At 39.4% G+C, this 14206-nt stretch overlaps 1 protein-coding gene across 5 annotated transcripts in view; it reads right to left on the bottom strand.

The window, feature by feature from the left end:
• Positions 1 to 11533, bottom strand: part of citb (citron rho-interacting serine/threonine kinase b) — a 43583-nt gene extending 32050 nt beyond the window's left edge. For 2 of the 5 annotated variants that reach the window (XM_025053053.1, XM_008335686.3), the window contains exons 1-4: positions 11151 to 11531; positions 5412 to 5512; positions 4893 to 5036; positions 4413 to 4532 (exon numbers count right to left, since the gene is read on the bottom strand). In XM_025053053.1, the coding sequence (XP_024908821.1) occupies positions 4413 to 4532; positions 4893 to 5036; positions 5412 to 5420 (273 nt within the window). In that variant the 5' untranslated portion in view covers positions 5421 to 5512; positions 11151 to 11531. Of the gene's footprint in view, positions 1 to 4412; positions 4533 to 4892; positions 5037 to 5411; positions 5513 to 7244; positions 7320 to 11150 lie in introns of all 5 variants that reach the window. The other 3 variants (XM_025053052.1, XM_025053054.1, XM_017043183.2) reach the window with 3 other exon arrangements.
• Between the last annotated feature and the right edge of the window lie 2673 nt (positions 11534 to 14206).

Below are 14206 nucleotides of genomic sequence, written 5' to 3' on the forward strand. Positions count from 1 at the left end.
CACACTACCATCACATGTTGTTTGGCTACACTCTCGCCTGCCACCACCTTACTGGTCTAATCTCCCTCAGATTACATCTTCTACATAGAATATAATCTATCTGTGTGGACCTGCCTCCACTCTTGTACGTCACCCTGTGTTCTTCTTTCTTTTGGAAATAGGTGTTTACCACAGCCATTTCCATTCTCTTCGTGAAATCTACCACTGCCTGTTCTTCTAAGTTTCTCTCCCTCACACCAGACCTACCTATCACTTCCTCATCTCCTCTGTTCCCTTCCCCTACATGACCATTTAGGTCTGCTCCAATCACCACTCTCTCTCTCCCCTGGGGATACTCTCTACCATCCAATCCAGCTCAGTCCAGAACTTCTCCTTTTCTTCCAAATCACAGCCCACATGTGGGGCATAACCACTAACAGCATTTATCATCACTCCTTCTATTTCTACCTTCACACACATCAACCTGTCTGACTCTTGTTTCTCCTCCACCACATTTCTTACGTATTCTTCCTTTAGGATCACCCCTACTCCATTTCTCTTCCCATCTGAACCATGATGAAACAGTTTGTAGCCTCCTCCAATGTTTCTAGCCTTGCTGCCCTTCCACCTGGTCTCCTGCTACAAAATGTCTATTCTTCTTTTTCTCTCCATCATATCAGCCAGTTCTCTACTTTTCCCTGTAATTGTACCTACATTCCAAACTTCAGACCAACACTTCTATTCTTCCTCTTTTCTCTTTTTGTCTGAATCAATCGCCCTCTTCTTCTTTGTCTTTGACCAACAGTAGTCCAATTTCCACCAGTACCCTGTTGGTCAACAGCACTGTTGGTGGTCGTTGTTAACCCGGGCTTCGACCGATCCGGTATGGAAATCGTTTTAGTGATTCACATATTTGATTTGGCTAAAAGTGTTACACCGGATGCCCTTCCTGACGTAACCCTTACCATTTATCTGGGCTCGGGACCGGCACTATAGTATCACTATAGTAGCACTGGCTTGTGTATCCTAGTGTACCCCAGTGGCTCATTTGTCATTTATACTATTGATAATGTTGTTGCTATTGGTCTTCCTCTTCCTCCTCTTCTTCATCTCTTTTCTTTCTTCCTTTTCTTCTTCATCTTCTTTGTTTTCTGTCTTTTCTCCATTGACAGCTCTTCTTTTTCTTCGATTTTCTTTTTCACCTGTTCTTCCTCTACTTCTTCTTGTTATTTCCAACACTGACATCTACTGCATGTTCCCTTTCTAAAACAGAGTTCTACTGAGTTTCCTGTACCATTTTTTGGACTTTCTTTGCCTTTTGGAAATGTCTTTCTGTACCTTCTTCATGCCAAAAGTGCTGCCAGATTTTTTTCTTCCTGCCTCCAAATACAGCTCTTCCCCTCAGATTCTCAAAAGTTTCCCTTTTATTTCCATACTACAGTACATTGCAGTACATACTACGACAGCTTCTTTTTCTGACCTACCAGGTATTTTATCACCTGGTACCCAGGGTCTCTAGCTACGACAAGTAACACTCCACTGTTATTGGCAAAAACAGATCAAAATAAATAAGTAATAAATGAATTAAACTAATCCACCTTTCTGGTTGCTCCCAAGTGTTTCATGTTGCGTTAACTTCCTCAGTTACTTGATGGATGTATCGTCACATTGCTTGTTGTGAACGGAATGAAATCCCAAGGTATGGTCGAAAGCATATTCACTTTCTAAAAGCGAATATAATAGATAAGGCCCCAGCACTTGATCACGACAGCCTGCCCACTGCATCAGTGCACCCTTCACTCGTAGGTATATGGCCCTCATCTCCATGGCAACCGTTGCACAATGTCTCCAGCACTTGGTAATCAGCCTGTGTGTAGGCTGAGGAAAAATAGGTTGCTCTTCTATTACCTTTTGAAGAAAAAGTGGCAGATAATGTCGGTGGGATGAGGTTCTATTGCTTTTAGTTGTAAACAAGTCAGTCCTGGAAGGGCTTTCATTCTCGCAACTACCAGCTGAATGTCATGAACTGTATGCAGACGCACACTCACAAATAACACACACTTGTTAAATACAAATTTGGAGTAATTAGGGTCTCCGTGTAGAGCGGAGTAATTTTCTTTTCTGAACTGGGAAATGGGAGACGGTGAACACCAGTGTCGGGTCACAATGATAAATATCAATCAGTCCGACAAAAATAAACAAGAGTTTTGAAGTTAGTGCAGCAAATAGGTAGATAAGTACTCTATTGATCCCAAAGGGAAATAAAGGAAATGACTGAAAGCAAATCTATGGTCATAGATGTAAGAAAAAAGACTGAATTCCCTATTTTAAAAGGTTAGAAATACAAGTGCCATAGAAAAGTATTTCCCCCTTCTTCCTGATTTCTGTGTTCTTTGCATATTTATCACACACAAAGGTTTCAGATTATCAAACCATTTTAAGTATCACACAGAGACAACCCAAGAAAATACAAAATGCAGATTCTAAATGATGATTATATCTACCAAGGTGGAAAAAATTACAAACCTGGCTCTAGGTAAAAAGTAATTGTCCCCCCTTGTTAAATCACAAAGTAACTGTGACTAACCACAGTTTCAGGAGAGTTCAATTTCACAGGCCACACCCAAACCTGATTACCACCATATTTGTTGAATCAAGAAATCACTGAAATAGAATCTGTCAGACAAAGTGAAGTAGGCTACAAGATCTCAAGAACTCCAGAAATGAGAAAAAAAGTGAAATCTATCAGTCTGGAAAAGGTTACATAGCCATTCTCAAGGCTCTGGGGCTCCAGCAAACCGCTGTCACAGCCATTAGACAGTGGCAAACCTTCCCAGGAGTGGTCAACCTACTAAAATTACTCCAAGAGTGCAATGACAACTCATCTAGGAGGTCACAAAAGAACCTAGAACAACATCCAAAGAACTGCAGGCCTCGCTTGTCTCAGTATTCATGACTCCACCATAACAAAGACACTGGCCAAAACTGGCATCCACCGGAGAGTTCCCAAGCAAAAAAAAAAAAAAAACATTGCTGCCGAGAAAGAACACAAAGGCTTGTCTGACATTTGCCAAAAAACATCTTGATGATCCTCAAGACTTTTGGAAAAACATTCTGTGGACTGACTTTTGGGAAGGTGTGCGGCCCATTACATCCGGTGTACAAATGGCACAGCATTTGATAAAAAGAAATTATGCCAATATTGAAGAATGGTGGTGGCGGTGTGATGGTCTGGGGCTGCTTTGCTGCCTCAGGACCAGGACTACGTGCTGTGATTGATCGAACAATGAATTCTGCTGAATTCTGTCTGCCAGAAAATCCCGAAGGAGAACATCTGGCCATCAGTTTGTGCCCACAAATTCAAGCGCTCTTGGATCATGCAGCAGGACAATGATCCGAAACACACCAGCAAGTCCACTTCTGAATGGTTTAAAAAAACAACACAAAATTAAGGTTTTGGAGTGGCCAAGTCAAAGTCTGGATTTAAATCCAATTGGGATGCTGCGGTGTGCCTTAAACGGGCAGTTATGCTAGAAAACCCTCCGATATGGCGGAGTTGAAACAATTCTGCAAAGAAGAATGGGCCAGAATTCCTCCACAGTGATGTGAAAGACTCATCACCAATCGCTTGATTTCAATTACTGCTGCCAAGGGTTGCACAACCCATTATTAGGTTCAGGGGGCAATTACTTTTTCACATAGGGCCAGATAGGTTTGGTTTTGATTTTTTTTTTTTTTTTTTTTTTGGGGTGTTTTAATAAATTAAATCATCATTTAGAAAACTGCATTTTGCATTTCTTTGGGTTGTCTCTTTGTGATATTACAATTGGTTTGATGATCTTAAACCTTGTGTGTGATAAATATGCAAAGAACACAAGAAATCAGGAAGGGGGGAAAACTTTTTCACGGCACTGTACATGTATCCAAAAGCTAGATAATGGTTAGAACAGGTCTAAGTATTGACCTAAAGCAAGCTGTGAAATAGCTTAGAGCTAGCAATGGTTTTATTAGAAGTTACCTGACAGGATAATTGTTGATCTGAATTCATCTGTTACTTTCATACTATAGTTTTCATACTATACTTTTTAATACTGGAGCTAAAATTACATAATGTACAATTGAATTACATTTGAATTTAACTATATTGTGAAACAATTAGTAGAAAAATAAAAATATTAGGCAAAGCTACTATCTCAAAAACTCAAGTAATGCCAAAAATAATGAATTCAAAGTAGGTGACAGTAATAAAAAGTAAAAAATACAAAATAAAATCAACTCACTATGAGTAAAAAGTTTACTAACTTGATCAATAATGTGTTCCAGTGCTCCTACTTGCTCAGCCTTCCTTTATCACAGAGCAAGTACAGTACAGTACAGTAGTCGAGCACCGTGAACCAGTGATAAACACCTGCAACTGAAGCTGGAACTCCTACCTGCTCCTTGATCTCCTGGAGCTTGTTGCTCTGTTCACGGATGTCGTGGAGGAGCTGCAGAGCTTTGTCATCCTCCTGTGACACTTCCATACGGGCCTGTTCCAAACTGCGCTTCAGACTCTGCAGTAAAAAAAAAAAAAAAACACAGCACAGCTCAGTTTGTCAGCATCTACAGAAATCTAGAACAGTCTGAGTTACAACAATCAAGGTCTGTTGTGAATGCTAATATCAGTTTACACATAATTTGGAGTTGGTTCTTTGCAGCTTTGCTGCTTTGTAATAGGAAGGATTTCATTTTTATATGTATCCAACTATGCCAGTTGGAAATTCAAGTCCAGTTCAAGTTGGTAAAAAACAGATTGAGAACGTTGCTTTAAGTGCATGCAAGTCAAAGAGAGATCATTTTAATTCCCGCCCATCAGTGATCCGACAATAGTCATGTTACAAGTGCTAGACTTCATTGACTACGGGAATACTTACACTACATTCTGTGATGTAGGTGGCCAGGTCCTGTTCCAGGATGCTCCTCTGGGTCTCTGAGGCCTTTAACTCAATATCCTTCTGCTGCAGAACTGACTCCAGGTCAGACATTCTCCTCTGGACAAGGGAAATTTCCTGTTCAACCTTAAAACAATGACAAAGAACACACTCACTCAAAACATAGCTACATCTGGAAATAAATAAAATAAAATTATCCACTTGATTTGAGGGTTGACACATTAGCATCCATGAGATCTGATGGTTTGGAAAATCTGTAATAAAAGATATCTAATTTGCCAATTATATGTGAAAAGTAGTTTATGAATGAATGTATTTACTTGCATGTTTACTATTTGTTGAGACAAATTAAAATTAGTCTAATCATGAGATGGACAACTGATGTTTGACAGACTGTGGAATTCGTCTAATTAGGACATGTGCACATTGTGTGAATAAATGTGTGAATAAAAACATAACAGACACAGATGGATGAATAGTAGCACATCAGAAGCTTTGTACCTGTGACATGTGTCCGTTGGTGCTGTCTGTGACTTGTTATCTGCTGTAGTTCCTGCAGGTGTCTGGTTGTATCTGTTATATCGAAGGATGAAGTCTGTAATCTGAGAGAGAGGAGGAGAGGAGAGAAGAATAAAGAACAGATAACAGTTTTTACTGTTGAGCTCTCACAAGCCACTGAGGCGTTGACTGTTATGTAAAACACTTTGTATTCATTATCCTCTCATATTGATCAGAGGTGAGGTAATTTTCACAGGAAGCAGATTTAATTGTAAAAAAACTCTTGGAGGCAAAGGCTGTAACAATGTTCATACTAATGTGCTGCTTTTTCACTTTCTTTGTCAGTTTAGTAGAAATCTATTTAGTTATACACGCACACACATACATATATGTTGCTTATCATTTTAATAATTGCTATTGTTATGCTAACATACATCATATGCCGGCTGTATATATGTCTAATACAGTAAGAATACACTTTATTGTCATTGTACAGGTGCAGGTCTACAACTAAATCAATATAATTAAAATGTCAAAATTATACAACCAAAATAAAATAAAATAAAATAATAGATAAAAAGATAACAGTAAAGTAAATGGTATTATAATGACTAATAATACAAAGAAAAAGTTATTTAGACCAAAATATATTTCTTCACATTTCAGTGAACCGTCACCAATGTTCAGTTGAATTCAAAGAAAAGAAAAAGAAGAAAAATAAATGTGTAAAGGTAAATCAATTTAGAGCTATCTAGATACTCGATTAGTATGCACATATACACATGCGTGCGTGCAGGCGTGCACACACACACACACACACAGAGTAATATATTTTGTGTGGATACTACACAGACATCTGTACAGTTCAGACCAAACGTGCACTCACAGTGTAGCTGAAGAGAGTCTAAAAATAGCCTTGGAGCCTTTATATACAGCAGCCTTTTTACCACCGCTGGATATATTTGGCAGCATTTGCAGTGGGGAGGGAGGTGCATGGATGAGCCAGGGAGGGAGAAGGTCTAATAAAAGCAACGGCTCACCTCCCACTTCTCCCTGCAGCAAGATGCTCCACTCAAGATCAACTCACATGTGGAGGCTCGCAAAGCCCTGTGTGTTTCCACTGTTGCATAACTGTGTTTATCTGGATGATCATGAGACGATAGCACCAGCAGGAAGTACACTTCTCTGAGACAGTCCTCAGAAACGAGGCTTTATATTGATCCCAAGCTTTGATTTTACCATTATTATGATATGAAGAATAGGATTCAATTTTACAGTGCCTCCCTGTGTCTTCACACTTTGATCGTCTGCGCCTTGTGTTACTGCAGCTTCCAACAGCTGTGCTGCTCTAAGAGAACAAACTGTATATCTTAAATGTGACAAACATCATTCACATCACTTGAGTTAAAGCACAGTGGAAGCCACCTGTTTTGTTCAGACCAGTCCTAAAACTAAATTGTTTCATGTCATCGACAGATCATCACTGATTCAGAAACACCTGTGTGACGAGGTTTAAACGCTGCAGATGAGCACAAAATAATGTCACATCCAAAGAGATGACAGTGTTGTGAGGTCATTATGTTTGTGCAGCGATCCAAGGCTTTTATTCTTTTTAGTTCAGTTCTTTCCTAAAAAAAGCTTGTCCTGTCAGACTGGCAGCAAACGGTGGAACAGCAGGTGGTCCATGATGATGACAATGGTGCTGATGATAATGATGAACATGGTGGTAAACATAAATGATGATGAATGATTATCAAAGACAATAATCAACAATGACAATGAATGAAGAGGTGATGAAGATGATCTTAATGATCAATAATGATTAAAGGTATTTACAGTGATGGCAGTGATGATAATCAGGATTAGTTTTCTCTGGGGAGCAGTAATGTCACTCCAAGGATGCAGATCAGTCTTTAAAAGAGAAGGAAAGTTGGGTTAGAGTTAGCTGGATTATCCAAGCCAAGATTTGGAGCAAACTGACTAATCTAATATGTTAAAAAAAAAGATCTGTACTTTATACTATGCAACTCTATAGGGCTACATAGTAACATATACGTAACACCGTTGTTTCCCCCTGAATGGCTCCACAAACAGTGCTTGTGTAAATGAACTCAATAACAGCATAGTTTAAATTCGGGCAGAAAAAACTTCTAACCAAGTAAAAGAGGTCTTTCTCGTAGGCAGAATATTGTGTGCTCGACTGAGTCAGAGTTGTTGAAGAGGAGGAGGAGAGTGGAGAGAGGTTGCATCCCAGTCATGGTGTGGCCCTACATTCAGTCTGGTGAGTGACCAGAGTGCAGGCTGGAGTGCTGATGTACCCTCTGTGGGCAGAAGCGGACCATCGACCTTCTGAAAACACTGTTGTGCTGCAGGTTATTCTCTAAAAAATAACAAACTTCAAGTTCCTCTGCCATGGAGTTTGATCTCTCTTCCTCTTGTTTCTCTCCACACACACACTATTGTCATGACAACAACAAATTGGTTTGGAGCTTTCTGGCTTCAGCCTCTGCAGTTCTTAAATATAAATATGTCTCAGCAGCTGCAATTATATAATTCTACAAACCCAAGTCATTTTTAGAATTTAGCAACATTCACCTGAAGCACATTCAGTTCACTCATTCTAGACATGCACAGGCAGACACCAGATGGTGCTACAGCACTTGATAATACAGACGTCTTTATACTCTTTAGATTTATTCTCAGTGTGGCCAATATCATCAACCTTAAAACAAAAACAACCAAGAAACAAAAAAAAAAAAAAAAAACATTATTTTCTCATAGAGTAACATTTATAACAATATTTTCTACTACTTCATCCACTTACACTACTACTATTACTGTACTTTGTTTTGACCACTCTTACAAACACATCTACCTACTGATATTATCAACACCACATTGTACATGTACATTTTTTCCGCTGCACTGTATGCCACAACAAATTCCTCGTAGTTGAAAACCTACCTGTCAATAAAAACATTTCTGATTCTGATTCTGAGTCTGACCACTCTGACTGTTTCATTTGTTCTAGTTGTAATTCTACCACTTTTATTCCACTCAGTCTATTTTAAATAAATTAACTACTGCTGGTACTACTATTATTTTTACTGCGTCCACCATCTGTTCTATAACCAATTATTCTTCAATCAACTGTCCTTCCACTTTCACTAATAACACTGATAACTGTTACTCGTACTACTGCTGATGCGACTGATGCAACCAACACAGCCTGTACTTTTTGTTTTCTTAGAATCCAATCTCAGGATTTCCGACAGCTGGAACACTTATTCCAACAATTTACCAACAGCAGAGTCTTAGAATGAGATGGACTAATTTTTTAGCACTTTAGCTGAGAAAAGATTGGTTGTAATTTAAACAAATAGTCAATGCATTTTTTTATTGTGGTTGATAATATCCGACTTATATTATTGGACTAAATCTGTGTGACATTGTTAAAATGCTGAGGTGCCGTTCAGATCCTGCACTGTGGTTCATTTGAAAGGATTGTTGGAGCTAGTTGTGCTGAAGAATCGTGTTTGAGTGTAGTGCTAGCTGCCACTAGGGGGTTCGCCTGAAAGAAAATGTGATGGTGGAGTGTTTTGTTTTTTATTTGTGTAAATGAGTTGTGTTTTGCACTTAATTTTTGTTCTATTAGGTAGTGAATTAAGACTCACACTCAAACCTCTTCTAAGGTACTTCAGCCCGTCCCAGCCCACTTTGCTTTTTGTTAAATCCAATTACAAATAATCATCAGATTACAATGTCTGTTGGTGTTGAATTGTGGAAGTTGTACCAACCTTTGTCCTGACCCAGTATCAACTATTAGCTACTGTACACAACACCTCTGAACATTGTGTCTCACTGTGTGAATCCCCGTGGTAGTTAAGCCTAGTAAAATATCATAATTTATAAAAGTAGAGTGAGCCCTCTTCAGAGCTCTTCAAACATCCAGCCCATCATTACACCACAGACCCAAACCACTGAGAGCCTCAGTGTGGGCTTCTGAAGGAGGCTCTGGGTGAAATGACATTTGAGGATGGATGATGGAGCATCATAAACTCACAGAGGCTATAACTGCTCTGTCTCTGCTGCTCCCTCAGTGTTCTCCACCTTCATTCTGCTCCTCTTTCCTCCACAGTAACGTTATACATTATGGTGAACGACAGCAGTCAGTCATTTACCCATTGTCCCTTTGCTGCATTACACAGAACATATCACTAGAATTGAGCTGTTCATCTAAGAATTAAAGTTAGCACTGGCTCTTCTTAAGAGGAGCAAACTGAAGAAGTTTGGACTCCTTGTCAGGTTAACTCATCTCAGTCTCAATGGAAAATAGCTTGAAGCATGATTGTTAGGAAAAAGACCTGAGGTTAGAATGAGGACAGGCTGACGAGACTGCAAATCTTAGAGATTGCTTTTGAAAACCTTGGACTCAGCAGTATAGTTTTTAATAGACTACTTGCACTACCTGCTGAGACCCTCACCGTTGAGACCGAAGCCTAGAGTGTGAATGAAACTTTTAACTTTAAGTGTGGAAATAAAATATGCTTGTGTGTTGAGCTGTTGCAGGCACCTTAAAATTGTATAAAAAAATATATTGGCCAGATGTGATTAAACATCAAGATTACCAGTAATTACTACTACTACTACTACTACTACTACTACTACTACTACTACTACTACTACTACTACTACTACTACTACTACTACTACTACTAGTACTACAACTAAAGAAAGTTTTTGGCAAATAGCTGATTTAGCTCTAAAGCAGTTTTTTAAAGCTAAATAATCTATTTGCAACAGCATAATGTCACATCTGGTCCTATGTATTGAAGGGAAATATAATTAAAAACTAAAATAAACATACTTGTCACAGACTAACTAAAAGTAACCATGTTTTGGTAAAGATGAAGACAAAAGAAATCCTGCTTCTAGAAGGTTTGAGTGTGACATTCACTGGTCAAGCATAAATGTCAATAAATAATCCTCTCCTCTCCTCTCCTATCCTCTCCTCTCCGCTTCTCCCCTCTCCTGCCCTCTCCTCTCCTCTCCTCTCATCTAAACCTGCTGTTACCATAGAGATTCTTACAACTATTTTATCATATGTATATAATTTTTTTATATATTCAACCTTGCTCCTTCTGTTTTCCAGCACTTCCATGACAGCAGCATGTTTCCTGATGCTTTAAATTGACTCATGATCATTTTGAAAATCTTGTTATGTCACATGCTCTGATGAACTTTTGTCTTAGAAATAACTTTTGTCTCATTCATTATGTACAGTAAAGGCGATGATGTCATTATGAACTACACACTCAAACGCTGTGGAGTTTGAAACCACACCACAGGGGGCGATGACCCTCTGTACCAGTCTGTTCTACTGTAAGCATGCCAATGAAGAGATGGTCAAAACAAAGACGTGGCACCTTAGTGTCGTGACCAAGAATAGCAGCTTACTCACAAACAGAGCAGATACAGCTGCTGCTACTGCTGCTGCTACTCCTGCTGCTGCTGCAGCTGCACACATACACCAACACCACCTCATCTCTAATCATCTCAGCATTCCATAAATCCTCAGCTAAAAGGTGTCAAAGACTCTAAACATTAGGCAGATGTGATGCAATGTGCTAAGAAATGGCTGAAACAAGGCACAGGAACAGTTTGAAGTATTTGAAGGAAAGATGCCGTTTGGTTTGTTTTTTTAACCACTGATGAACAAAGTAACACAGTGAGGACACTTACAGAGAAGCTGCTTCAGATGACAGGTCTTGCACTTGGTCCTCCACAGATGCGGCAACTCCTGCTTCAGTGAAACCATTCATGTGGGGTTTCCCTCAGAAGCCAGCAGCCAGAATGAGCTGCGCTGGTTCATCAAAATCAGGGATGTCATCCTCACTGGGGAAAGAGAAAGAAGTGATGCTGAAGGGGAGAGAGACAGAGAGGAAGACGGAGGGAGAGAGAGGGATGTGGAAAGGCAGGAAGCTGTAAGACTGTGAGCACGACTAAAGATTAGCGCTAACAGAGAGACAGAGCAAGAGGAGAGACAGAAAGGAGGGAGTGAAGATCCACTGAGAAAAACATTGTGGAGTAATGCAGCATATCACTGATTACATATTGTAGAGCTGGGTTGGCTAAAAATGTTTTGGGGGAGGGGCAGATTCAATTACCACCAACTTCACATATTTATTTGGTGAATTGGATTTATAAAAAAAAACAAACTCCACCCTTCTTCAAAACTGAGCTAAAGCTTAAACTAAGCCAGTGGACAGATCAAAATGATAGCAACACAGTAGTTAGGACAGAAAAGGCTAAAACTGAAAAAAAGGATTATTTTTATTATGAAAAAGGACCCAAAGATATTTTTAGTAAAAGAAATAGTCACAAATCAGCTGAATAATAGTGGCCTAACTTACAGCAGAGTTGTTTAAACTTTTCAAACTAGTGAAATATCCACCAACTGCCAGGTTACCACTGAGATGCACTGAGCATGGCATCGTCCTCAAGCACTGCTCCCCGGGCGCTGACCACGGCTGCCCACTGTTCACTTTGGTGATGGGTTAAATGCAGAGGTTAAATTTCGTTGTGCATGGTGTGCTGTGCTGTGCTGTGTCACAATGACAAATAAAGATAAGTTTAAGTTTAAATTGACCTTTTATTAGTTAGTCGTTCAAATCATCTTAATGGTAAAGAAGATAATAAAAGGGATATTACGAAAGGGAAAGTCCTAGACAATGGAACACAACAGTGGACTTTTGTTCTCCATCATTGTTCTCCTGGTCTTAGTATTAAAGCAGTTTTCTGCAATAGCCAGGTATCTGGTGGCGTTTCTATTACTCTGTTTATACATTTGTATTTGATGCTAAATGTATTGTCGTTGTCATTGTATCTGATGCACAATGGACGCTTCAGTGGTAAAGTACAGTAATTAGTGTAATCAAGTGATGCCAAACACTTCAGCTTTTCCATCAAGTGACTAGTCAGACTACACATGAAACAAGAAATGTGTTAATCTTCTCCTCTCCTCTCCTCTCCTCTTCTCTCCTCTCCTCTCCTCTCCTCTCCTCTCTTACACACTGGACTATTAAATAGTGAATACTGTAGTACAGTACGATTCATGTCACAACCTAAATTAAATCAACTCAATTTACACGTTTGTGCTCATGTACACCAAGTGACATGTCAGTGTAAATCTGACACACACACACACACAGAGAGAGAGAGAGAGAGAAACAGATGGCAGGAGATGATACAGTGACCAACAGTGAACTGCAGCGAAAAGAAAAGTGCTGAACACATGTTAGTGCACGTCAGTGTCAGTCACAGTAATCAGCAGCAAACAACATCATAGCGTTATTTGCTTCATTTATGTAACTGTAATTCTGAAGACAGAATCGCAGAAGGATGTAATGTCAGACTGATCCTGGGAGGATTTCACCTCCTTCTCCTCGTGTCCTCGCTGAGTCCAGGAACTGTGTTGATGTTATGGATCCGTGACATAACGTATGTTAATGTTTACGTAATGTTTGTCTGGAAAAACAATAACATGAGAACGTCTGCAGGTGAGATGAGATCAGCACTTGATATGAGCAGTGATGGTGGTGAGAAGAGGAGCACGGAATTTAGGAGCAGCTTTTTCCAAGACTTCTAAAATACCTGACAAAAATATATGTCATGTTTTATTAATAGAACACCATTACATAACACAGAAAGATTCCAGAGGTGTGTGTGTGGAGGATTGGTTCCAGCCTCAACTTCTCCACTGTTAAAGTGTTAAACAACAACACTGAGCATTTACTGGAAAAATAAATGTAGGGAGAGCTGCTGTTCACTGGACAGACCTAAGGTGTTGCCTCCCCCGCTCCAAGCCACTGACAAAGTGGAGCTTTCACAGTACTGCTAAAAAAGAAAATAACATTACCACATCCATAATTGTTTTCTGGAGAGACACTGATTAAAATTGGCTATTAATGTAAAAAATAGTAGAGCTGTCAATTGAATAGATCTGATAAATCACAGGTTAGTTGTGGATCAATCATGATTGTAATTGATCATGATTAATCAACATATATATGTTAATATTATTTTACCCTAAAGTACAGTCTTCATGTGGCTTGTACTGTTTTTTGGGGTTTTTTGCTGCAGCTTCATAACTTATTACCATAATGACAAAAGATTTGCGTGAAGTGAAACTCAATTGTGAGCTGGAAATAATACCTTTCTGATTGGTCTTCTACGTCAGTATATAAACTGTTTCATTTCCACTTGTGGGTCGAGGCAAGAGGCAGAGTCCTCTCACTGATGTTTCCTAGCAACACAGTGCCATGTGTTAAAGGCAGATCTCAGCTCAGTTTCGTAAAAGTGAAAATGGGAAACGCTGACACTTTTTTTTTTATTATTTATTCTTACTAAAATTGCATTTATATGGAGCAGGGACCAAAATAAACAGGCCTTCTGGGCATTTGCTCTTCAAAATATTCAAATACTCCACAAGCTGCTCCATACTTTCTTAATGAATGATTTACTCAAAAAGGCAACCTTCCTGCGGGTGGTGAGTCCACTGGAAGGTATTAACCGCACCCTAACCGGGATTTGAACTTGCCCAGGAGGTGGTTTATATATATATATATTTGTATATTTGTGGTTGTGTAGGTTCCATAGTGTAGCAGTTAGCACGCCTGCCACAGAAGTAGAGAGTCCTGGGTTCGATTCGAGGAACCACATGCTTGGAATGGGGCAGTGCTCCCAGGCCCTTAAAGCTGCCCACTGTTCACTTTGGTGATGGGTTAAAAGCACATTTG

The sequence above is a fragment of the Cynoglossus semilaevis genome, chromosome Z, assembly GCF_000523025.1.
Source record: "Cynoglossus semilaevis isolate Cse_v1.0 chromosome Z, Cse_v1.0, whole genome shotgun sequence".
In the NCBI taxonomy this organism is placed as follows: Eukaryota; Metazoa; Chordata; class Actinopteri; order Pleuronectiformes; family Cynoglossidae; genus Cynoglossus; species Cynoglossus semilaevis.